General features: G+C 32.1%; 1 protein-coding gene across 3 annotated transcripts in view; it reads left to right on the forward strand.

Annotated features, from left to right (window-relative positions):
- Positions 1-26,918, forward strand: part of SOS1 (SOS Ras/Rac guanine nucleotide exchange factor 1) — a 115,341-nt gene that overhangs the window by 63,982 nt on the left and 24,441 nt on the right. For all 3 annotated transcript variants that reach the window (XM_036925541.2, XM_036925540.2, XM_036925539.2), the window contains exons 9-15: positions 11,909-12,036; positions 12,809-13,464; positions 21,621-21,702; positions 22,485-22,607; positions 22,903-23,006; positions 24,574-24,796; positions 25,935-26,054. In XM_036925541.2, coding sequence (XP_036781436.1) covers positions 11,909-12,036; positions 12,809-13,464; positions 21,621-21,702; positions 22,485-22,607; positions 22,903-23,006; positions 24,574-24,796; positions 25,935-26,054 — 1,436 coding nt within the window. The remainder of the gene's footprint in view (positions 1-11,908; positions 12,037-12,808; positions 13,465-21,620; positions 21,703-22,484; positions 22,608-22,902; positions 23,007-24,573; positions 24,797-25,934; positions 26,055-26,918) is intronic.

Below are 26,918 nucleotides of genomic sequence, written 5' to 3' on the forward strand. Positions count from 1 at the left end.
CAGGCTCTCTAGCATGTCTTGCCTGGATTATTAAAGCAGCTTCCTGCGTGGTCTTTGTACCTCATGGTACTCGCAGTTTGAGAAGTGTAGTTGGTTGCCTGGCAACTGCTCCACAGATTGAAAATTCTTTAGCCTCTCTCCAGCCTCATCTCTCAGAACCTGATCTTACCTACCTATGCTTTAGTCATAAATTTCCTAGCAGGCCTAGATATGTAAAATCTGCTCAGGATTCCATATCCTTTTCCTTCTTTTCCCCATTTCTCTGGAATTCCTCTTCTATTTCTACCTTCCCTTTTCATCTGAGAAATTCCTACTTGTCAAAGAGTATGTTCAAATATTGTTCCCTCTGTCAAGTTAACCTTGGTTCCTTAGGCTGATCCTTTTAATGAGCTCCCTCACTCACTTCATACCTCTTTAATAGAACTTGTCCCGTTTTTATTGTCTACCTTGTCATTAGACTGTGTGCTCCATGAAGAATGGAATTGAGCCCCATGTATCTTTAATTGTCATGGCTAATAGTATTTCTCACTTAGACCATAAAAGCTTGTTAAAAAATGAATAGCAAAAATAAAATTAGTTTTCCTTAGAATTCCTATAAATGCCTTTTATTTTAAAAGAGTTTTAACCATACAATTGTATATAATTACATTTAGTTTGGAAACAGAATTCCTTAAACTTTACAAATTCAGAAAATAAAAGTTTAGTTAAATAACATTAAAAGACTTTAATGCTACTTAAACTAGAAAAAATACACTTTTTTCCAGCAAGTTAAAACTCACAGTCAAGTCTTTGAAACCTTTGATTGATTTTCTTCACATTACATTTAATTTTTATGAAAAATTTTTATAAACTTCCTTTGTGTCTTTTTGAAAACCACATTGGTCCAATAATGTGATTTTTCTATGTGAAGTTTAGTTTGCTTTATTAAATAAATGTAGACTTGTTTCTTGGGGCTTAGTAAATCTGTTGACCAGTATTTTGAAGGTAAGTGAATCAATACAACATTCAGTTCAACAAAAATGTTAACCTTTTCTTTGGTTATTAAACATATGATTTTATCTCTTTAAGATATACTCAAACACTAGAAAAAAATCATCAAGAATGATTTTGAACCAATCAATTCTCTAGAAAATTGCCTATTCTTTTTCCAGTATGCTGGATCCATGTAACTTAAGGAAAAGTAAGTTTCCCTTGATTAAAAAAAAATCAGTTCAAATCTATATTGTTATATGTACATTAATGTATTTGTTTACTAGGGCTGTTTCCTAGCAAAGCACCACAAATTGAGAGGCTTAAAAACAATAGAAATTTATTCTTTCACAGTTTTGTAGACTAGAAGTCTGAAATCAGGGTGTGAGCAAGACCATACTCCCTCTGAGGGCTCTCGGGAATTCCTGCCTCTTCTTGTGGTAGATCCCAGCAGTCCCCGCACACAGATGCCATCACTTTGATCTTTGCCTCCTTCTTCTCATCACTTTCTTCATATCTTCAAATTCTCTGTTATGTCTGCATCCAGATCTCTCTCTCTTTTCTCTTACAAAGATACCAAATTAATGGATGTAGCGCCCACCCTAACCCAAAATTACCTCATCTCAATTTGATTATATCTGCAAAGACCCAGTTTTCAAAAAAGACTACATTCATAGGTACCAGGAGTTAGGACTTGAACATATCTTTAGGGGGGAACACAGTTCAACCCATACAAATAGTTTTTGGTATACTACAAAAATCTATTCATTTTTTTTGTCTGATTCTTCAGTGTATATTGGCTTTATAATACATATAGATAGATATATAAATACAGATATATAGATATGTTTTAAATATATATATTTTTATGTGTGTGGTGTGTGTGTATGTATATGTACATATATATATATATATATATATATTTTTGCTTTAGGCCAATTATTTCATCTTAGATTTCAAAAATTAATTTTGGTCCCAAAAATCTAGTGAAAAGCCAACAACTGCAATATTTTTCACATAGGTGGATTATAGGCAGGTAAAAACTCAGTAACAAAATTACAAACTTAATTATCTGAATAAGACTAAATGTGTATAATTGAGGTTGGGGTTATCATGTATGCTTTCTCTTAAATGAAAAAATAGAAAATTTAGCATTAAAACCTCGATAGCTTTTTTAGGTTTTATTTGTGATAAAAAGTACAAAATCAGCAAAATAATTGAGAGATAACATGTTCAGGTTTAATTTTAACATATCACAACAACCATGCGTTTTTAGATGAGAAAGGACCAATGGAATAATAAGTATTATAGTTGATGTTAATTCATTATATCAGTGTGGTGTTTATCTTGATCACAAGCTTTGTTTTAGAAAATAAAAACAGTAAAGACTTTGATCTGAATGCTCGCATTATTGTTTGTACTCTTGCTTTAAGTTAAAATATACCGTGAAATTTTCTAATATTCCTAGATTTTTGTTTATCAAACTGACTTAAAGACTGGTCCTTAACTTTTTCCCTTAAACATCACAGATATTACACAAATTGTAGCCCCAAATGCTTAAGTACAGAAAGTTTGGGAAAGGAGTACAGATAAAAGCTTAGAACTGAATAGTATAGTGAGTGGAAAACAGGATCAAGAACTGAGAAGTGTTAAAAGTAGCTTTTTTCCCTCCCAAAGTAGTTCCCCCCCATTTTTTTATGCTGCTTAAAACAAATTAGAAAAGGCAAATACAAATTTTGCTCTATCATACACTTTAAATACCTACTAGAGTCCTTCACACAGTGTGCCCGAAACTCTTTGTGAAGAAATATGCCTTATAGACCCTACTACAAATACCTTGTATGCCTTTGTTAATGGCTTTGGTTTGCTGTTTTCCCCATTTTGGGAGCCAAACTGTATCCAACATCTTGTACCCTAGGTAACTTGTACTTAACTTTTTTCTTGTTCTGCATCTGGTTTAATGCGATATGGTTTAGACCATTGTTTTATACTGCCCATGAGCTGATGTCTTAATACCAGCAGTAAGAGGAGATTTAGAAAAATGTAGCTTCTCTCTGAGTATCATGAAAATAAGTCCAGCAGAGGTCTGTATAGCTTCCATTCCTTGAACTAGCTTTCTAAATTTAGAAATTTTGTCCACAAATCTTGGGCTTAAAGCAGTGAGCCAATAGTATTGTATCTGATCACAGATGTTGAATGTCTGAAGTTCAGTATAGGATAGTATAATTCAGGAGCTATTATAAGTAAATACCTATTATACTACTATAGTTTTTAATTTTAAATCAACTAAACTGCTTTGAGGGGCATTTATAGTTTTGGTAATTTTCTCTCTGGTAAAAACAGAGATGGTTTTAAAAGGTATTATTTTCATAAATGAGATAATCCCAACAGTAGCGTTAATTTCCTGTTTAAAGTTTCAGACTCCTTTCCACCCTTCAGATTTTAACTTGCTTTTGCGTTAACCATGCATTTTCTGTCATTTTTCTGGAACTCTAGTTGCATTCATTTTTTTATCTACTTTATGTCATCCTGTAGATCTGTAAGACTTCATTTTTCATATATCTTTTTTTCTCTTTGTTAACTTCTATGGGTCTGTTAATAGAACTATTATTATGTTTGCTTACTCTAGAATTTTCATTTGGATTTTGTTTTCTAGTTTCCAGAGACCCCCTCTCTGTCCACTCAATAAGACCATGCTTTTCTTTGATTCTTTTAACATTATCATAAAAGCCACTTTGAAGTTTTTTCTAAATCTAACATCTGGGCTCCAGTTTCTGTGCCCAGTTGGAGTCATTTTCAATTAACTGACTTTTTTTTCCCTGAATATGGATCACGTATTCCTGGTTTTTCTGCTAGCCAACAACTCTGGATTCTGTTGTGTTGAAGATTGTTGGTTTTTTTGTTTGGGGTTGTTGTGTTTTCACTCTGATAGGCTGTTAACTTTCCTGGACTCAATTGCAAATTCTTCTCTTCTGTGTTGTGCAGCAGCTGATATCTCTGTCCACTTTTTAGGGTTTCCATATGCTGCTTTTCAAGCTTTACTCTCTAAGAGTCTCCCCTACAAATGTATGATTTGGCAGACAGACAACTGTTTGGGCAGAGATTGTGTTTAGATTTGGGAGCATGGTCTTTGTGGTTCCTTTTATACCTTAATTTGCAGCCACTTCGCCAACCTCAGGCTCTGTACCCTTGTACCTTTAAACTAGTAAGGCTTCCATTTTCTGCTTCCTGATTTGTGTGCGTACTGTTGGGGAATAAACACAGTTTTAATAAAGCAGCAGAACTCTGTCATTACACTATCTTTCAAGATTCCTCTTTGGTCTCTGCCTGCTTTTTTTTGCTAGGCTCCCTGGGGTCTTCCCATGAATGCAGAAGTTAGCAGTCCAGCCAGATATTTGGGTAGGATTTATTTTCAGATCTGGGGTTTCAATCCTTACGTGATTCATTCACTTCCAGATTTCCCCCTTAAATTTCCTCTTAAACTCTGCTTTCTTTCGTCTCTAGCCTGTAAAGCTGCTTTTTTTCTTTCATTTTTCCCACTGTTGCTGTGGGAGATTGGGGAAATTCCTAACCTTAAGTATAAGCTTTCTAGTTGGAGATTACAAGAGTAACTGCTCTACAGGTTTATGCTGTCATCTGCAGGAGGGTTCTCAAGACTTCTTCACTCCATCACCATTACTGGAAGTTCTTGCATTTTTATAGCTCTTCAGTATTTGTTATGGCTGTGGTGTTTACAACAATAGGAGGGGAAACAGTGAAGGGTTGCAACTCAGATTCCTCAAGTAGGCAAGAGAGCTGCAAATGTTAGAAAATATATTTTAATACATTCAAAGATAGGACTAGCTGGATTCTCTTTAAAATATGATTTGAATATTGGGCATGTTTAAAAATCGATTGCCTTTATTCTTTGAAAATTGCTCTTACTTGTTCTTAAATCTTTTATTTTCCCCTCACCTGGTTGCCACGATTGGGATTGGAAAACAAGTACACAGATTAAATCCAATAAGAGGGAATTTTAAAAACTTTTTACAATCAACTATGATTATTTCAATCTGAAAACACAACAGTAATAACTTAGAAACACTCCCTTTTTTTTTTGCTGTCATGTAATGCCTTTATCAAATATTGTAGTATCCATTTTTTTCCTTTTTAGCTAGAAATTCACATTACTTTCTCCTTTTCTTTAAAAAACTAATAATAAACTTGGGCACACTGTAAAAATAGTAATTCTAAGTTAAAATTAAAGAGCTTGTTTTGGTAACATTATTCACCAGCATTTTGGCCTCTCAGTTATGTTGCAGTTTCCTTTTCTTTTTTTTGCAACAGTCTAAGATCTTTTCTTTCATTAATGGTCTTCCTATTTTAAATTTTTTTCAGAATTTCTAATATTCTAATATCCAACTTGGCAATTATTTTTTTAATAGATAATAGTAAATAATACTTTTGTCATCTATCATTCTTTTGATCAGACATGCTGAAAAACTTTTTTAGAGACAGTTTTAATTTCTATTATATATTTAAATGATTATATTAATTTTTATTTTTCATTTGTGGTGGCAGCAAAGAAAGGCAAAGGGGCATAGATAAAACCAATTTAACAAAATCTTAAGAACTGCCAAATATGAGTGAAGTTCATAGTATTCATTATTTTATTCTCTGTATTTTGAAAATTTTTATAAAATTTTAAGTATCCATTTTAATTAGTTTTGAAACCCTAAATAAACTTAAGCTAGTGTAAAATTTTTTTAAATTTTATAAACTTTAAACAACATAAATTTTTTATTTTCCCTTTTCTTTGTTGAATGTATTTAAATTAATATTTGTATTCTCAAAAGGTAGTGTTGGTGTAAATATTTAAATGTTTCCATTTACTTTCTAAAAACCTTAAAATCTTAAGATTTCTTAAGCTACTGTACATTTCAGACTAGAAATTGAACTTATCCTCAGTCTGATTGCTAAAACCACTAAAAGCCTATTTTTAAGATGAAGATATTCTACTCTGATACTAGATAGAAAGCTGAAGAGCAGATATTTAATTACTACTTAAAAAAATAGCTTTATTGAGATACAGTTTACATGCTGTAGTTTTCTCCATTAAAGAACTTAAAAGAAAAAATTGAGCTTCCAAGAACCTGGGGGGATGGGAGGTGGGGATTTTTTCCTTGACTTTCTCAGAGTCCTTGGCTGGGTCTGCAGAGTAAACTGACAGATAACAGATTAACAAGAGAAGCATACATATTTATTTAATATAAATTTTATATGACACAGGAGCCTTGACATACTGAATATTTTAACCTGAAGGACCTTAAAAAAACAAAAGCAGAAGGTCACCAACCTTCTCCCTCCCATGTGCTATTTTCTCAGACTCCTTCAACTTTAAATATTCAGTATGCCAGGGTGCCGGTTTTTGGGGTTAGTGTGACCTGAACCTCATCACAGCCTCCTCCTCTCCACCCAGTCCCATAGTTTACTTATGGAATTGATCTAGAAAATGCAGTGATCCCTTTGCTATTAGGTAATGAACCTGTCACACCAAAGGTTGATTTTATTAGCATGAAGAAAACCAGGAACTGATGCTGGTCTTACTAGAATTAAAGAGATTCTGTAAAAGAGAGGAGTATAAGAAGGGAAATGGGGAAATGTAGTTTGTTTATTGTCCAACTATCTGTTGAACAACTCTGCTTGTTTATTGTGTAAGCACTTTAACTTTCTTCAGAGTGGTCCCACTATCCACTAGGTTGCTCAGAATAGAAACCTTGGGAGTCCTCAACTCTTCACTCATTTGCCACATTATATCTACTTGGTCACTCCCTAATAAGTCTTTTTCATTCTTGAAGAGGACTTCTTTTGGATTCATCTTCTTTTCATTTCATTTCAGTACTCTGAGGTCCATGATCATCCCATCTGAATTATCAAAAATCTCCCTTTAGTTTTGCGTTTCCCGTGTCCCCCTTCTGCAACAATCTGCTCTTAAAGAGTGACTAAACCAAAGCCATCTTTCTAAAATGCAGATTTGATCATGTTAGTCACTAGCTTAAAACCCTTAATGGTTCCCTGTTGCCCCAGGTTAACATCCCAAATTCCTGAAAGGGCTTGTAGTCATAACTGAGACCCTGTTTACTTCTCCAGGATCTTGATGTATCACCCACCCCACCCACCAGGCTCTTATCTACCCTTAAGCCAGTTTCTCGCAGTCCTTGCCCTATATGTCTCTGAATTACCCATGTATTCTGCCTAGTACATTCTTGTACCTTTGTTTCCCCATGGCTAATCCATTCTTATCCTTTAGGTCTTATAGTCATTTTCTTCTGGAAGCCTTCCCTGCCATCCTCTCTCCCTTTATTAGTGGCTCTTGCTGTGTATTTGCAGAATGCCCGGAATTTTCCCGATCATGGTGCTTTGTCATTCATTTGTCTTTTATACTCTTAAGCTCAAAGAGCAAGGACCAGGTTTGGCTTGCTCACCATAGTTCCATTGCTTATAAATAATGGATGGCTCATTAAATATTTGTTAAATTATCTAATTGGGACTTGACTGGCTTTTCTTATGTAGGTCTGCCCTTTTGAGTTTTTTCTTCACTCAGCTACTCTTAATATTCTAGTTTCTAAAAGTATACAAAGACCACTTAATTCTCTCAGTAAAATTTGTGACTTTCCTCAGAAAGCTTTGAGAATTTTGCTTTTATTTCCTAATAGTGAATTACAAGTCATATTACAGTTTATATTTCAAGATTTCCTTTTTATATTTTAACCATTGGCCAATTTAATAAAGATACTGTTTTATTTAAATTATAATTATGAAAGAATTGTACTATTTATACTATAAATTTATGCTGTTTATTCCATGTAATATATACAACCTTGGTAATGATCACCTCCTCATTTGTCTTGGGGAAAAATGAGGGTTATGCTGGGTTAGGCTTTTAATTAAAAGAAGATCAAATTTTGTTAATATCATTAACATCACACACTAGTTGAAGTTTTGTGTATTGTAAGAATTATCTGTGCATGTATGAATTCATTTTTAAATACAAAAATAACTCTTGTGGGGGAAAGGAAGGAACTGGTTATAAAATTTACTTCCTGACTTAACAAATATTAGGAGTAATTGGAGTCTGCAGACAATCTCTAAGTCTCATTTTAGTTAAGAATTTCATCTTAAGACATACTTTTTAGTTGTGCTTCTATCATGAAAAAACAGTTAATTTATTTAAGTGCCATTGCCTTTCTCACACTCAGCCTTTAATGGAATATTTGAGTTATAAAATAGCAGTTGGTTTAATTAGTTTCTGGAATAATTTGGATAGTATTCTATACATTTGTTAAGAGGACTAGTAAGTTAGATTTACTCTTTGATCATGTATTTTCTATTTTGTAAACTGCTCTATGTCTCATCAAATAGTATACAAGTAACCATTCCCAAACTGGAAAATGATCTCTATCTGCTTGTGTGCTCACATTTTGTGATGAGCTCTTTTATATGTACACAATATTTAAAATAAAGATAATTCTTTATTTTTTTGTCCCAAATCTTAAAAATTTATAATGTGTATTTCTTGGTTATATGTTTTGTCATCCTTATACATTGCAATTTACCTATTTGAATGGAGTGGTTTTTATTTGGTGAATAGTTTCTAAATAGGTATTTCAAAGTCATTTCAGTTCTTTGAGTAATATATTGAAAGAGTCACTGAACTGAGAGCCAGGCATCCTGTATCTGGTCCTGCCTGCCTTCGCCATCAAGTAAATGGCAATTTCTTCATTTTATATAATCTCATGTTGGAGAAAATTAATTTCTAGAAATAAAAACATGAATTCAAGTTTTTTTTCAAACAAAGGCAAGTCATATGTTTGTGAATTAGTTGCACTCATAAAATGCATTGATACACTTTATTTTTTATGTATAATGAGTATTGAGTTTTATTCCTCTGTTTAATACCATGGTGAATATCCTTTCCCAGTTCCCAGTTCCTTAAATTTAACCCCATATATCTCTCAGGGTTTCGTTCCTTAAATTTAACCCCATGTATCTCTCAGGGTTTCGTTTGGACATTTAATAGATCACACATGATCTGTTACATACTGACTGCAGCCCCTTCTACTTATTTCTGAAGGACCAGTAAAAGTAATTCCTGGTAAAAGTGGCTCCTTTCTTTGGAAAATATAAATTTTATCACCTCTACAGAGCACATGAATTTTCATTGTGCTTTACAATATGATTCTCTGGATAGGCTTAAATATAATCTCAAACAGCAGTATCATCTCGGGACTTGATACTTAATCTATTTAAATGAACTGCATTTGCCCAATGTTATTCAATAGGTACCTGTGAAAGCATGGATTGAATATCACTGGGGTAACTAGAGGAAGCTGCTTCATGGAGTCTTATTTGCGTACAAATTGCCACTGCTTTGTTTCTGTAGCAACAATAAGCCATCCCTTTGATGGTAGTTAGCTTGAATTATTCTGCACCAGTGCTGTTTAAATCAGCTATGTTAAGTATAAGGAATAAAAATGCTTATAAGAGAGGTCATTTATTATATTCAAATTTATTTTAGATGCTTGACCAGTGCTATGAAGGTAAAAATTACATTTAAAATTATTTCATCAGTAAAGTTTTATGGGTTTTGAAATAGACTTTGGGTTTGTGGTTTTAAAATAGATTAACAATATTTTTTAGGTACTCATATATTTTGAATGTGAAGTACTCTAATTAAAATGGTAGATAAGTAACCCAGAAACTTCAAACATTTTAGAATAAAAGTCAAATGAATGTCTAAATGAATTTGGTACTTTCATAATTATTTTTATATATGTTAGCACTGTGTGTTTCATATTTTAGGTATGTTTGCCTGAATTAATAATGTAAAAAATATCAAAGGGTAGAATATGAAATGTTCAGTAATATTGTTACCTGTCAGTATCAACTCTTTAAGACTAAAAAATTACCTTCTATCATACTGATTTGAATACTGAGTGATTAAATTCTGAAACAACTCAATGAAGTAGTTCACTCTTTAGGGGTACTTTCATTACACCGTATTGAATTTTTTGCCCTTTCTTATTGAATACTGCTTCCAGTGTTAGATTGCTGCCTTTGAAGCCTAAATTTGATATGGTTAATGGTAACATTTGTCTCCCAAAATTCTGCCATATGAGAGGTAGTTTAGAATGATGGAGATGGAAGGTACTTTGAGATTACTCAGAGTCCAGCCTTCAGCCTACCAGTAATATTAAGTAAAAACCTACCGTCTTTCTTAATGAACACTTGGCCAATGGCTTTCTCTAATATAGGCATAGTGAAGAGCAATGCTGTGAATAAAAGATATTTGAGTAATTTTTTTAAATATATATATTTTAAAGTCTTTTATCTTTTGGAAACTTATTTTTTTAACATTTTTTATGTTGAACATTACCATGAATAGATTTTTGTTTTACTTGCCACAACTGAGACTGAATATTCTAAAAAGTACAGATTTTGCCTCTGTGCAAAGTATGGTGAATTTTTAATAATACAAGAAATTTGCATAATTAGAGCTGAGCATTAAATAGATATTACAATATGGTATTTATTCTGGAATATTTAAGCAGTAAGATATTTTAAGTAAATTACTTTTATAAATACGGTTTGAGCCATACTGAGTAAGAAATGTTGATTTTTCATAGTTCAGTACAAACGTGTGTATGTGTATAATCTTTATCAGTTGAAGCAGAAAGCAGTGTGTTGTTGATCTTTAAGGAATACCTCTCAAGAACATAAAATCATTAAATAATAATTTTATTTAATGAAATAATGATGAATTAGGAATTCATAAATAATGAAACTCATTGAAAAGTAAACCTTTATAAATTACTTTGAAAAATTTAAGGCTTCATTTTCAAGTCTTTATGGTAAAGATTAAGTGTCCTTAAATGTTGTGTGGAAGCTCTATTTTATTGACAAAACATTATATAATTTTTCCTTTTTGGTAGACAAACAGGTTTAGAAGTTTGCTGAATTGTCAGTGTCACTTATTATCACCTCAGTTATTTGCTTGCTTGAATTACAGTCACCTTGTTCTACTGATATTGTAATTGTTAATGACTCAATCCTTGTTAAGTACAGACTATCTGTCATACATAGTATATTTGCCACTAATAGAGAAAATATGCTTGAGTTTCTCTAATGTGTATATCCCTAGATTTACTCAAAATCTTAACATGTGAATAGTGGCAAGTTTCTTTATGATACTAATATTAATTCTGTTGTGGAACTACAAAGAAAACAACTTACACTTACATTGTATGTTACCATTTCAAAGTGCTTTGATTTTTAGTAACCACCTTGTAAGTAGGTAGGGCAGGCTTTATATAAGCCTCATTTGTCAGATGGGAAAAGTAAAGCTCAAAAGTCAAGTAATTTGTCCCAAGATCACACAAAAGTAGAGTCAAAATTTGATTCTAGGTTTTGTGTCTTCAAGTTCCTCTCTGCTATATTGCATCCTTCTCTGTATATTTATCTTCCTTATCATCCCATTGTTTACAACAGTAATATTGGAATCAGAAACCTACATTCCACACTTCAACAAAATCTCATCTATGTGCTTATTGCTGTGCTAATAAGTCCAATGCTAGTTAAAAAGATAATTTATGTCCCTCATTTCTTTTCAGTAATATGCATCTGAGAAACTGCACATTACTGCCTGATATAAGGTGTGACATCTTTTAACACTGCTTCTACTCTTTTATTAATGTGGGAAACTTGGTTGCATATTGATAGGAATACATAAAGAAGAAAAAGACTTTTTAAAAAATAATGTATTTGATTACATTTAAAACTTTTACTGTGGTAGAGAGAATTCAGTCACTATTACCTTTATTCTTAAAAAAAAAAAATGAGCTTAGTATTTTTTTGTCCAAACCTGTTCTACTGGTTCAGATTTGTCATTTTGATTTTGTAGCAGTTAGAAGAAAAGAGTGAAGATCAAGAAGACAAGGAATGTTTGAAACAAGCAATAACAGCTTTGCTTAATGTTCAGAGTGGTATGGAAAAAATATGTTCTAAAAGTCTTGCAAAACGAAGACTGAGGTGAATATTTTCACTTTTTTTATAATCTTCTTTTTCACCCTGAATATTATGGTACAAATTCAGGGATCCTAGTTCCCTCTTCAAGTAAACAATGAAGAAAATAGTTTTAGTGACAAGCTTGGTCTTTCAGAGGAAGTGACATCAAAGCCAGGAGAATTTGTTATTGTTTGAAAACCTTTCATATTTGTGCATTTTCCTTGCATACTCCCAGACGAGACCTCCTGAGAACAAACTGGTAAGCTAAAGGAGAAAGAAACAAAATGTATTGGGTAGATTTATGTCAGCATCATTGTTCTGTCAGAGTAAAATTAGTAGTGTCCTTTATTTTATGGATTATATAACTCGAGGTGTTAATTCAGATAATATCGATTGCTTCTAGTTTCCTCATTACAGTATGTGCATATTTTTTAGCTTTGGATCTTGTCCACTTAAGCATTTCTAAATTTTAAAAATCTCTTAAATTCCTTTTTTTCACTATATTGGACTACTTTTTAATCTTTGTCAGTCTAAATATTCAATAATCATTCTATAATTGCATTTATAAGGTAGAATTTTGTCAATGATCATTGTTCTTTTTAGAGCACTAAAAAGTCTCTACTGTGTTGCTTTACTTTCCAAACTGTACAGTTTTGTAACACAATTTTATTTGGAGAATTAGTGAAAACCTTCTCAGTGCAACTTTTTAAAATGTACTTTTACACTGTCCTTTATTTACATGAATTCTAGGTTCTTTGTCATTTGTGTACTAATAATGTTTTTTCCTTTGTCACAGTGAATCTGCATGTCGTTTTTATAGTCAGCAAATGAAGGGGAAACAACTAGCAATCAAGAAAATGAATGAGATTCAGAAGAATATTGATGGTTGGGAGGGAAAAGACATTGGACAGTGTTGCAATGAGTTTATAATGGAAGGAACTCTTACACGTGTAGGAGCCAAACATGAGAGACACATATTTCTCTTTGATGGCTTAATGATTTGCTGTAAATCAAATCATGGGCAACCAAGACTTCCTGGTGCTAGCAATGCAGAATATCGTCTTAAAGAAAAGTTTTTTATGAGAAAGGTACAAATTAATGACAAAGATGACACCAGTGAGTACAAGCATGCTTTTGAAATAATTTTAAAAGATGAAAACAGTGTTATATTTTCTGCCAAGTCAGCTGAAGAGAAGAACAACTGGATGGCAGCATTGATATCTTTACAGTACCGGAGTACACTAGAAAGGATGCTTGATGTGACAATGCTCCAGGAAGAGAAGGAGGAGCAGATGAGGCTCCCTAGTGCTGATGTTTATAGATTTGCAGAGCCTGACTCTGAAGAGAATATAATATTTGAAGAAAACACGCAGCCCAAGGCTGGAATTCCAATTATCAAAGCAGGAACTGTTATTAAACTTATAGAAAGGCTTACATACCATATGTACGCAGGTAAGAATATGAAGTTGCCTGTCCCTCTTATTTTCCTGCTTCAAGCTGATTTTCTTTGCTGCACAGGTCATTGTGCCTAAAATAGAAACAAACTAACAGCAAAAGTCCTCCCCATTATCAGAGTTGTTTTCCTTTCACTAAAAATACCACTTCAATATTTTGAAATTTTACACTTCCCACCAAATTTACATATATTATCCTTAACTTTAAAAACCAAAGTTAGAATTGAGAAAAGAAAGTCACTTAGCTAAATTTACCCAGTTAGAAAGTGACAGAAACAAGACTAAAGGAAGAGATAAATTATCATCATTATAGTCTAAAAACCTTTTTACACCTTTATCTCTTTTTTTTTTCTTCTCTTTCCATTATTCAGATTCTAAAATCAGTAAAAATTTCAATATACATTCATCACCCTAATATACACAGCATTGCTTTTTCCTAATTTCCACTCCTAAAGCTTACTAAATGTAACAGTCCTGGAAGTCATTTAAGTTTTCAATATTTTTTGCTTTTTACAACTGATGTTATTTAAGAAAACAATTTCACCTTAGCAGAGCAATTTTTAAAAACAAATAGGTACACACCACTTAGGAAGATTGCTATGGGCTGTAGAAAATATGTTTGAGAGGTAAGAAACAAATATAATGATTCCTTTTTTGTGTGTAATTTTATTTCTTGTAATAAAGTAACAAATGATGATCTGATGTTCTTCAACCTTCAACTTCCCTACATAGTAGAAAGTTTGATGACTATAAAATACTATGGAGGGTGGTGTAATGGGAAGAGCATGGAATTTGGATTTACACCATCACTATCACAATTCCTTAAGGTCTCAAAACATTAGTGTTCATCTCAAAAAACCATCACACAGCTACCTTAGAGTGTTGTTGGAAAGTATAAATGATATACTTTTAGTGGAAGAAAGCTTTTTTTTGGTAAATATAAATGTAAACTTATTTTCAAAGAATGTTTTTATTACAAAGACTTAACAAACTCAAATGTAATTCTTATAACATAAATGCCATTCTTAAATAACTGAATGTGAAAGTGAACCTCCATCCCCGTACTTCTTGTTTAAATATATTATCTCTGGGAAATGTTTCAGGGGAAATTTTTCTTCAATTTTTAAAATCCTGTAAATAGATTCTCAGTTCTATCTGGATACTATTCTGCCACAAGTTAAAAACTTTTTACTGTAATAAAGATGAATAGCATTCAGTAATGTTAATCTGTTTGATTTATTAACTGTCTAGTTAGAACTTCTTGTATGGCCTGAAAACTATCAGGGGTCCTTGTAAAAAAGTGAAATCAAATTAGAATATTTTTATCAGTGATATTGAAGCAAATTATAAATGTGATCTGTTTGTCTCCACATGTTTCTGGGATAAATAATCCAGTGTTTCATTTTAGTTTTAATTCTTACTTGGCCTCTAATTGGTAGCTCTTTTGCTAGCCTTTTCCAAGTAATGTAATAGTGTTTAAAATAGTTAAAAATAGTTAAAAGCAATTTGGGTTCTCTAAGCATGTAACATTTGGTAGTAGCAGGCAATAGCTGTAACACATTGAATATAGTGAAAGACGACTGTGATTTCAATTTCACTCTTGATTTTTCACCTAGAAACTTCTATATTCTATGTATTCATTTTACTGACTCAAAAATAGATAAATCGAAACACAGGAAATTTTAAATACACTGCATAAGACTTTACATGAAAAAGATAATTCTGTCATCTTTTTTACATACAAAACTGTTTTTGAGAGGTACAGTTTTCAGTAAAATGACCTACCATTTACTTGGTATTTATCAACTTATGTCCACTCTTTTAAAATCTAGAATACAACTAAAAAATTATTTTATTAAATTACTCAAAATTTATGGTTGCAAAATGGTTATTTTGTGCTATTTCTTAAGGAATTTTTTAAATTATAGATGTCCAAACTGCTTTTTTTGCCACATTATTCTGATTTTTAAGTGTCTTATTTTTTTTCCTATAGAGCAATATAAGTGGCAAGTGCTAAACTTGTTAGCTTTTACCATCATAAGTCTGTGTTGAATTGGAAAACATTTTCAAATTCCAAAATTGTTAATGTAATTGTTTCTGTAAAACTTGATTGTTAATGATAAAAATTATCTTTATACTATTTGCTGTCTTTCACAGAACTAACTTACAATTATTAATAAGCAATTGAAGAACTACAATTATATATTGTTTGGGGAGCTGTGCCTTTTATTTTTTGAATGAGGACATTTTAAAATTTGAACAAGCATAGCTGACAGTTTTTCTGGAGTCTTGATGGTCTTCTTTCCTTAATGTGTGCAGTGCTAGCCAAGACACAGGACTTTTGCCATGGTGGTTTGCCAGTGACTTAAAGTTGAATAATATTTTTAATGGTTTTAATTCTAGTTAATATAAAACACTTGAATTTCTAGGTTTAGGAACTTTGCAGTGTTAAATATATTCAAATTTAAATTGACATGAATGTTTTACTTTTTTGGAAAAAGTTTTCAAGAAATTCCTTTCACTAATTTCTTGAGGAATAAAATGCCAGTGTTGGTTTTGGAAGTGCTGTAGCAAAGTTTTTGGACATTTTTCTTTTCTATCTTCTTTTGAAGCTTGATGGAAAATTTTTCATGTTAAATATATTACTAGCGTAACTGGAATCCACAAGTAGCTTTCATGACTTATGGCTTGTAGTACTCACAGATTAGTATTAATTATTAGCTTATTTGGTCTCTTCTGTAAGATCTGTCACTGAACATATTACTGGCAGTATAGAATGTGTTTTTAATAGACCATCTGTGGACTTGTAAAAAATAAAAGCTGTTATTTTTTAAGTTTTCTTGCAGTTCAAATGTACTCTTGAGTCCACACTACAATAATAATTGGTCAAGTTACCATTTATTTAAGAACTCTCTGTTTGCTTTTCTTTTTTCCCTTTTTGGTTCAGTTAGTTGATAGGTATTTTTGTTGGAGAACATACAGTGCAAATTATGGCTTTACCAAAACCAGTTAAAATTTAACTTGCACATTTTTACTATATTGTATAGAATTATAATAAAAGACATTGGCTATAATACATGAGAAAATTACATAACTAATAATCAATTATGTGAATTGAATAATAAAAATAAACAAAATTACTTGCTTGATTTGAATTGCCAGTGTTAAAAACGGCTTGTTCATTTTTGGGCAGACACAGGTCTCCCAGTCAAGAGTAATTTTTTTTTTCTTATTAAATAGGTAGTAAGTTCTGACTATAGATAAACTTCCATTTTAATGCATAGATTTTAGTGTGTGTGTGTATAGTTAGATATTTCAGTCATCAATTTTAATTTTTAACAAAACCCAATCATTAGTGTATTGGTATTTGTTCTGTAAAGGAAACCTTTCTGGGAGAAAAAAATAAGGTGAATTAGAAAGTGCTTAATTGTTGCTTAAAAGATTGTAGCAGGGTCTTATGTAGAATCTAATTTGTAGCTTATCTCAGATCCAGTGTTTCTGGATGTAATGGTAATTGGCTAAATACATCAGAATTTTGCAATTCATCCCAAATTCTGGGAGGGCCAGGGGTGGAGGATTATCTATTTAGATCATTCTGAATGTAGTCAGTATTGAAGAGACTTTCCTAACCTTACCCACTTTCCTTACCTACTTTAAACACAAAGTAATGTGCTTAAAGAAAGGATCAGAGTAGGAGTTTCATTTCTGTTAAGAGTTATAGGAAATAAAGTACAAATTAATTCCTGACATTTAAAAAACAACATGGGTAAAGAATGTTTGGTGATGTTATGTCTGGTTTGATAGTCTATTTTAGAGAAATGAGGTGACCTTGAAGTAAGAATAATAATTCAGAACTGACATTATATGGAAATAACATTTTTTGTATTTAAGTGTGGGGAAAAGATGATTCCCAAGCACGATGAATTTGTTATAGAAAATGGTATTGAAAAAAACTTAAGCCCGTTATTTTTCTTTCAAGTATTTACTGCTATTTTATACCTTCATACAGAAAATACTCAAAAACCTGCAGTAGATTTCTTCTGAGTTTGTGTCCTGTATAAGCTCAGTTTGGATGTTTTACCTTTTAAAAGAATCTTTTGAACAATTTTTGATCTATAGGGCAATGCTGTTCTATTTTTAAACTCTGGTATTTTTTTTAAGTGTTTGTGCGTCAGCATAGTGTCTGTTTCCTTTTTTAAGGAATTCGAGTGATTGTTTATAAATCCTTGTTGAGGAGCTTATTGTTTCTTTTAGCTTTTCAAATGGCTGTATTAAAGGGAGAATTATCACATGAACAGACATCCTGATTAGCAGTGTTTCACTATGGTAGCTGGGGGAAGGGCATCTTTACATAAATATGTGATAAATAGTTCATAAATTTCATTGACCTTGCCAAATAAAATGTCAAATGACAGAATAGGTACATAAGAAAAAGGGATTGAATTTATCATCTCACTTCTAGTATGCTATATTCTGAACATCACATAGGTATGTTCAGAGTTTCTAAGACTTCAAAAAATTGTGCAATAAAATATTATCAAAGAATAGTTTTAGAGTGAGGGAGACAGGCAGCTAGAAGGCCAGCAGAAAACAGTACAGCTCATGTTCAAAAGAACCTGGGCCAAGACCAGAGACTTAATGGTAGAGTTAGAAGGTATTTGTGTAGAGAGAAGCAGAGAAGCTAGTGAACTTGGTGGAAATCTCAGTACAGGGATTTGATTCAGGTAAAAGAGAGAGTGCTACCTAAAATAATGAAGAAAAACTGCAGAGGAAGTCTTGTCATTGCTCATATTGAAATCCTAAATTAGAGGTTATGTTTGAGAAAGAGGTTTGTAGAAGTAGATCCACAAGCAAGTAATAAAGGAGAATATCAAAATAGTTTTCATTTTCTCCACAAATATTTGTGGTTATGTTTTAAAACCAAACCAAGCTGGCTTTTGTATTTTTATGCATTTGACTTCCATCTGTCTCTGAAATGTTTATAGGTAGATAACTGCTGCTCCACAATCTACAGGGACAGTATAATACTTAGCTTTATCATTGCCTGATAAATGCAAGTAGGTACTTTGTTTTCTTACCAAATTATATAACCTGTCATTATTGATAGGTATTTTTAAAATATCAAATAATCTTAGTCCTTTATATCATCAATAAGATAAAAAGGTAGTTAGTATGATAATAGTAAATATCAAACAATCATTGAAATGGGGAAATCAGTAGAAATAAAAATAGCTTCTGGAATATATACTTTTCTATAAAATTTCAAATACAGATGTTATGTCCTCTCTTAATACAACTTTTTCAGTCATTAGCAATTTTCTACTGCTTTAGACTAGAGTCTGAATTAATACAAGCCTAGAAATATATGCAGCCTTTAAGATATTTTTTTGAAAGTACTTAAGCTTTTGCCAAATTTTCTTGGCTTATTTTTAGCTTTTTCTTTTTGGCTAGACTGCTCTTATTTCTCATCAAGCTAAAAGAAACTGAAACCTAAGTAACTTTAGAACTTAGTACAACAGTGATGATTGTGGGAGTGTTTATTTCACCACCAGCTTCAGAAACTCCTGAGTACAGTGTACAGGAAGGCACAGCTGTTACTTCCTAAAATCTGAAGAAGGCTTAACAGGAATTACAGAATCAATCACAATTAAAGTGCTCATTTTTCAGTGACTTTTTAGTGCCTTTAACCAAGATTAGCAGTTGATAGCTACATTCTGAATTAATCATTTGTGTAAATTTCTATAGTGATTATATCACTCATGGATTCGGTTTTTATATTTAGATCTCACAGCTGTGGAAACAATAAGGAATCCTTTGATCCAGGGAGGTTATGTGATACTGTAGAAAAAAGCACCAACTCAGGATCACACAATCTTGATTCTGGTTCCATCTCTGCCAGTCTTATTTAAGTCTTAACTTACTCTTCTCATATGTAGAAAAGGAAAAAGATCACCATTCCCACTCACCTCACAAAAATCATACGGAATAAATTATATGAATGCCCGTTGAGAACGTTACATAACAGACATCAGGAATGTGCGATCCCTGTTTGCCTGTTATGGTACAGAGGCCATCATGATTTTCCCAGCATTGTCATGAAGTACTAAAGTACTAAAATGTCCAGAAGTTTTGGTTTGAGATAAAAAGGCCATTTAAAAATAGTCCGCTTTTAAAAATAGCCAGCTCTCTTAAACATTCTTTAATTCACTTAGAAGTTAAAGTACCTTTGATATCCCACAACTTTTTAGCCTAACTTAGGTGGCATTTGAGAATAAATGGGCCTGGATATTGATTTCAGACTTTTACACTGAAATAAACTAAAGGGAGGGGTCACTCTAAATTTGGAGCACTCTGTATAAGGGGCTAGGCTCTCTAGTAATGACAGCTCAGCATCTCTACATGTGCCACTGATTTTGCTTCCTAAGCACATGATGTTTTAGGATAGCCTCACCTTACACACAGATCTGCAGAACAGGAAGAAGACTCTTGAAAGGGAGGATTGTGATGAAACCGATATAAATCTCTGTTTTAAAATCTTGTACAGCCTTCTGTTTTAAAATCTTTTCTTCTGGATGAGACATTAGTCTTTAACGTTTGAGGAACTCTGTAACTGAAGACAAACAATAAAATACCAACAGAGAGAGGAAATTACTAAAGGATTGTATGTATTTAAATTACTTTTATCAGTACTCACTCTAGCCTCAGAAGGTAAAAGAGAAGAGGGGCATTTAAAACCAATGAATTTGAATTATGTAAATTGAACTTAAAAAGTTTATAATCTTAAATTCAAGGTTGTCTGATAATTATATCAATTCATTATATCGATGACCACATATATAAATATACTGAAAACAGATTTCTATTTTATGGTAAATCCATAAATTTTCTCTTTTTGGGGAAAAAGTTAATGTAATTATTTTAAGACTAAATTTAGGTTGATTTTTAATCAGAATCAGCCTAAATAGAAATTTTCCAAACAAGTGAATTCTGATTCTTGCTAAATCCTATGCTAATTAAAAACATTGTACTTATAAAGGATCCACAGTGTGTAGCTTAACAAAGGTGATTGCTGCTGTCCATGAATTTGTCATTAAATTAGAGCTTACCAGTCCATAATGTAAAATAGGAAAAGGACGCCCCTAATAAAAAACTGAAGTTAATAAGCTCTCCCTTCCTTCTTTTTAAAGACTCTTAGAACTAAATATGGACCTTGATGAAATTTGAGTTGTAGAAGTGAGTGGTGTTTTTTTTTTTCATTGTGGGAAGATGTCTCTCCCCATCTTTATGCAGCAGATGACAGGTAGTTTCTTGTGCTGATGACAGCAGCCTTTCTCTTATCTTGGGAGAATTCTGTCAAGGAGAGACTGGAACAGGTCAGTCCTGGGGAAGTGATCACACTAGGCCTCCTATTTTACCTCATGGAGTTATGAATGAAAAGTAGGCCTGCCCATGGAAGGAATTGAAGACTCCTGCTCTTAGGATTGAACTCTCATTGTGACTACTTGAAATAAAAGGAATTAAAAGGCCTGAATAGAACCAAATCAACATACTCTCTCACATATAGAATATTAATAACTGAGAGGTATTTGTAAGCATCTTTTAACAGTTTTAATTAAGACCTCTAGCAAATAAAATAATTTAGAAACTGCATTTAACTTAGCAAGATGATAAGATCCAATGTCTAGCTGTATGCTCTGTTAACATGATTTAAAGAATTCTAGGTAACTGATCCTAGATAAGCTAGTCCAGATGTCAGGAAAAGTAATAGGTTATTGCTGTGGCCTTTCTTTTTACAAAGGAGATGAACCAACTGGTGATACTTTGAGGACCAGGCAGCAGGTGGGAGCTTGCTTCCAGGCTCTGCCTTTGCCTTTCTTCCCTTCACATTCCTGTGGCCAATGATGAGTTTAAGGTCAGCTAGTCAAACTACAGAGATCAAGAAATAAGTCGATGTAAACTCTTCATATCAATGGTTTTGCTACTCATTTAGGAAGTTCTAAAGGTAGTTCATTACAAAGTCCAAAGCATTCTGTCTTGTCAAACATTTTGGGACTTTTAAATTTAACTATTTGATATCTTTTGAAAATGGTAATAAAAGTTTCAGCCATTTTAAATCAAAGATTTTAATAAGATAATTTTCCTTTTTCTTCTTAGATCCCAATTTTGTTCGGACATTTCTTACAACATACAGATCCTTTTGTAAACCTCAAGAACTACTGAGTCTTATAATAGAAAGGTCTGTCAATTTAAAATGTTTAAATTCTTCTTTTAAGAGATTGAGCTAAGATCTTACATGTTTCTCAGAAATATACTGGATGGGCTTTAAATTGTAGTTCATGAGCAGTATTTTAAGAAATAAAATCTCTCTTAGATGACCATTTATTTTATAATGATATATTAGCTTTATTTAAATGCAAAAATAGGCATTCTTTTTTACATGGAAACTCATTATGTGAAACTTCAAATTTATAGAATTAAGTTAAAGAACTATATAAAATATATAACTTAGACTCTGGAAATTCAAAATTTTGATGGCTTAGATGTTCAAAACAGAGTTTTTCAAATATACCACCTATTGAGGAAAATGGAGCTTGTTAGTGAACAAATGCTATAATGAAGAAAAGTACTCTATTCACCCAAACAAAATCAGTCAATTTTTCAAGCATTACCCTTAAAAAATATTATTTTAGCTGATTTAGAGCAATTACACACGCCAAAAATGAGCATTGGTCCCATAACTTTATAATCATACTTATTTTTAGACTTTGCATGTCTTCTTTATTTTGTTTCCATTTAGTTTTATCTCTGTTGACATGTATTTGTTTCTTTTTAAAAAACAAGTAAGATCATTAACCTTTACATTATAGAAGCCTCATTTGTTTTCATTGATGCATATATCCATAGTAATTTTCTACAGAGCTTCCTTGATTGTGCTGACTAGTAAAAAGGTTTGCAGTTTTCTCTTTGTATAATTTGATATAATTACTATTTTCATTAGTTTGTTCTGTTTTATGTTAGGTTTGAAATTCCAGAGCCTGAGCCAACAGAAGCTGATCGCATAGCTATAGAGAATGGAGATCAACCCTTGAGTGCAGAACTAAAAAGGTTTAGAAAAGAATATATACAGCCTGTACAACTGCGGTAAGCATTAAATAGTAACTGAAGTAAAAATAAGTCTTTATTGAGCTTTTGTTTCAGAGTTGAAATAAGGATCTTTCCCAAGAAAGAAGAAGGTAATAGGAAAAATAAGTAAAGAGCAATTATTGGAAATTATTATGTAGTTCTTAATTAACATAGAATTTTGAAAGTGGTAAGCCACTTTTAAGATGATTTAATTTGGTAAGAATTGTTTCATTCTCATTGATACCATTCAACATGATAAACATTTATGTTGAGTTCCTAGTAACTCAGTCATTCTTCTGTGTTAATACCATAGAGTATTAAATGTATGTCGACATTGGGTAGAACACCACTTCTATGATTTTGAAAGAGATGCAGATCTTTTGCAGCGAATGGAGGAATTTATTGGAACAGTAAGAGGTATGTTTTTTTTAAGTGCCTAGTTTTATATATAATAAAAGTACCAGTATGGTGACTGTCAATTGATGTCATTACTGCTCAGTGCTATAGGAAATGTTTATAATAATCCCAGCAGTACCATCTGAAAAAGTTGTATTTTCATCAAGTAACATTTTAGACTTACAAATTGCTCGATGATCACCCTGTTGACCCAGTGTATTTTCATTTAGTAAATAAACTTACTGATTATTATGGAATTAAATAGAAGTTTCAATTTATGCTGTCTTTACACTTATCTGAAAGTATATGCAGCAGAGGATAATTAGGAACTGTTGTGCCATTATAATACCACTGATGGAAGTTGACTAGGTCACAATTATGTGAACAGTGCATATATCAGAGACTCGGCAGAACGTACTGAATTGAGAGCTGAGAAACAAGAGTTCTGTTCTGAACACTGCCACTCACTAGATATATGACTTTGAGCAAAATCACTTTGATTCTTTAGACTTAAGTTTCCTCATCAGTACCATGAGGAGCTAGACTTGATGTTCTCCAATGTTTCCCTTCTAATTTTAAAGATTCTATGATTGTCTAGATCTAAGGATATCCTAGACAAATTTGTTTCTATTTCCATTGTACACTCTAAATGAGAATCAGAAAATAAAAAGTTAAATAATAGTACTTTGGGATAGTACAAAACACAGCCTTATCAAAACTCACATTAAAATGAAGGAATCAGTCCTCTGTCACTGGTTTATATGATACAATGTTAATTAGATTAACAGTGAATGTGTATGGCCCTATCCTTATAAATCCATTTGTGTAAGGTATACCCCTTTTTGGGAGGATTATAAAATAATATTTTGAACTGAAGTTCAAAACAATAGAGGTGAAAATCTCTACAAATAAGTCACAGTTGACCCTTGAACAATGCTGGGGTTACCAGCACTGAACCCTGTGTAGTTGAAAATCCATGTATACCTTTTGACTCTGCATACACTTACCTACTAACAGCCTGTTGTTGACCAGAAGCCTTACTGTTAATGTGAATAGTTGATTAACATGTATATTATATTTTATACATATTATGTATTATATTGTATTCTTACAATAAATTAAGCTACAGGAAAGGGGTTTTTTCAAATTATCACAGATTTTAGAAACTTTTTCCAGTTTTTTTTTTTTTGGTATCATTAATCTACAATTACATGAGGAACATTATGTTTACTAGACTCCCCCCATCACCAAGTTTCCAGTATATTTATTGAAAAAAATCCGCATATAAGCAGACCCACACAGTTCAAACCCATGTTGTTCAAGGGTCAGTTGTACTTTGTTTGTATTTATTTAGAAAGGATGTGGTAGAATATATACTAAACTGTTAACAATGGCTGCCCATGTAAAGAAGAATGAGATTGGGATAGGGAACAGGAAAGCGGTAAAGGGGAACTGCCTTTTTTTTTTGATCATTTGAACTTTTTATAGCAAAGATATATTCAGGTATCATTTGTATGATTTTAAGCTATTTTAAAAAAATATTGAGTAAAAAGTATTTAAATGTTACTTAAAATATAATGTATTTCAGGTAAAGCAATGAAAAAATGGGTTGAATCCATCACTAAAATAATCCAAAGGAAAAAAATTGCAAGAGACAATGGACCAGGTCATAATATTACATTTCAGAGTTCACCTCCCACAGTGGAGTGGCATATAAGCCGACCTGGGCACATAGAGACTTTTGACCTGCTCACCTTACACCCAATAGAAATTGCTCGACAACTCACTTTACTTGAATCAGATCTATATCGGTATGTAATCTGACATTCAAGTTGAAAAATAATTTCAGAGTAATTTTTTAAATGAAATACTGGTTTCTGCCTTAAAGGATTTTATAAAACATCAAAGAGATAGTATGAAGTGTCTAGTAATTAAGCCTAATGTATACAGGCTCATCTTCTTTCACTCCCCAATCCTCCTTGCTCTGTCTGGGTTTATAGTTTCTGTCTGTCTGTCTGCACTCATCCCTAGTTGGTAAAGCTAGGTTCAGATCCTGGCTTTATCAATTTCTGATTTGGTATCCTTGGATGACTTTAACCTTTTTGTTTAACTTTTATCCCTTTGCCTCTTAGCTTCCCCAATTAATAAAATGGGACTAATGATACTACCAACTACTGGGGCTGTTAAAAGGTTTAAAATAGTAAATAAATACATAGTGTTTAGCCCATTGCCCAGCACAATGTAAAGTTGGATGTTGCCATTGTAATTGTGCACATTAAGTCATGCCAGTTACAGCCTTTTTCAGTTTTTCTACATTGATATAACTACTATTGCAAAAAATGTCTCTTTCTAGTTTATATGGGGACTATTTAAATTTGAAATTGCTTTTTAATAACTAAATGAAAGAAAAGGAGCTATATTTATAGATCTCCTCTCACCAAAGATAATCACTACTCCCCAAAATCAGAATTAGAATCTTTAATTTTTTCCTAGGACACTTTTGTGGTAGGACTTTCCCCCCTCCTTTAGAGGAAATAAAACATTTACAAATTGCAGTGATTACTATACCCTCATTGGACTGATTATTGTAACAGATACCATTATTTTTAAAAACTGTCCCAAACTACTTTGTCACCTTAACTTGTTAAATAATATTTATAAGTTATTATAGGAAAGCTGTTATGAAGAAATCCCAACCTTGCCCAAAGCAAAATGCTACTATAAAGCAATAATAAAAGTACACAGGTACATGCATAATAACATTTTTTTTAATCTATAGAAAAAGATGCATAACTATAACTTTTTGTTACACCTTGTTTTCATACACCTTTCCATTAGTATAAGAGGAAACTTTATATGGGATTTTAGTTTTAGTTATCTCATTTATATAATAAGGCTGCATCCCAGAGGGAAAAGTATCATGTAAAATTATGTCTTGATGATTTTTAGAGCTGTACAGCCATCTGAATTAGTTGGGAGTGTATGGACAAAAGAAGATAAAGAAATTAATTCTCCTAATCTTCTGAAAATGATCCGGCACACCACTAATCTCACGCTGTGGTTTGAGAAGTGAGTATTACCAACATCTTTGCACTTGATAGCAGACAACTGTGTTAAGAATTTCAGTGCAATTCTATTTTTATATGTCTCACAACTTTTTTTGTTTCTCTATTTCTCTTCTGCTCTGAGTACATAGTTTTCTAATGTGGTGTTTTAATTTCATTAATGATTTTTTTCATTAAACTTTTTTGAGGCTTTTTCCTAGTGACTGCTTTAAGATTTACTATATACATCTAATCAGAATTAGCTTCAAATTTATACTAACTTAATTCCAGTGATAATATAGAAATGTTAATCCTATAATAGCTCTATTTCCCTTAACCTTTTTGTGTTATTATAATACATATTACATATTATTAATGATGCAAATCTAACAATACATTGTTATAATTACTGTTTTACATTTGCCTAGCCCATTACAGCTTTGTTCCCACCCACCTTCTTTATACAGTTATTGGTAATATATTACACATAATTATGTTTTTCTGTGTTATAGGCCCAGTGATACATTGCATACACATCATTTTATACAGTTGCTTTTGAAATCAGTTAAGAGAAGCAGTAAGAAAAAAATATGCATTTATAGTATTTTTTATAAACACATAATTATACCGTTACAAATGCTCTGTTTGCTTGGATTTGTATTATAGTCTGGGGTTTCTTGCTTTCAGACTGAAGAACTTGTTGTATGAAGAGGTCTACTAATGTTGTATGGGGGGGTCTACTAACACCAAATTCTCTCAGTTACTGTTTATCTGGGAAAGTATTTTGCCTTCAATTTTGAATGATTGCTCTGTCTTCAAGTTAACTAATTGTTTCTTCTGTCAGTTCAAATCTTCTGAGCCTCTCCAGTATATTTTTTATTTTAATTAC

Source organism: Manis pentadactyla, chromosome 2 (assembly GCF_030020395.1).
Source record: "Manis pentadactyla isolate mManPen7 chromosome 2, mManPen7.hap1, whole genome shotgun sequence".
Classification (NCBI taxonomy): Eukaryota; Metazoa; Chordata; class Mammalia; order Pholidota; family Manidae; genus Manis; species Manis pentadactyla.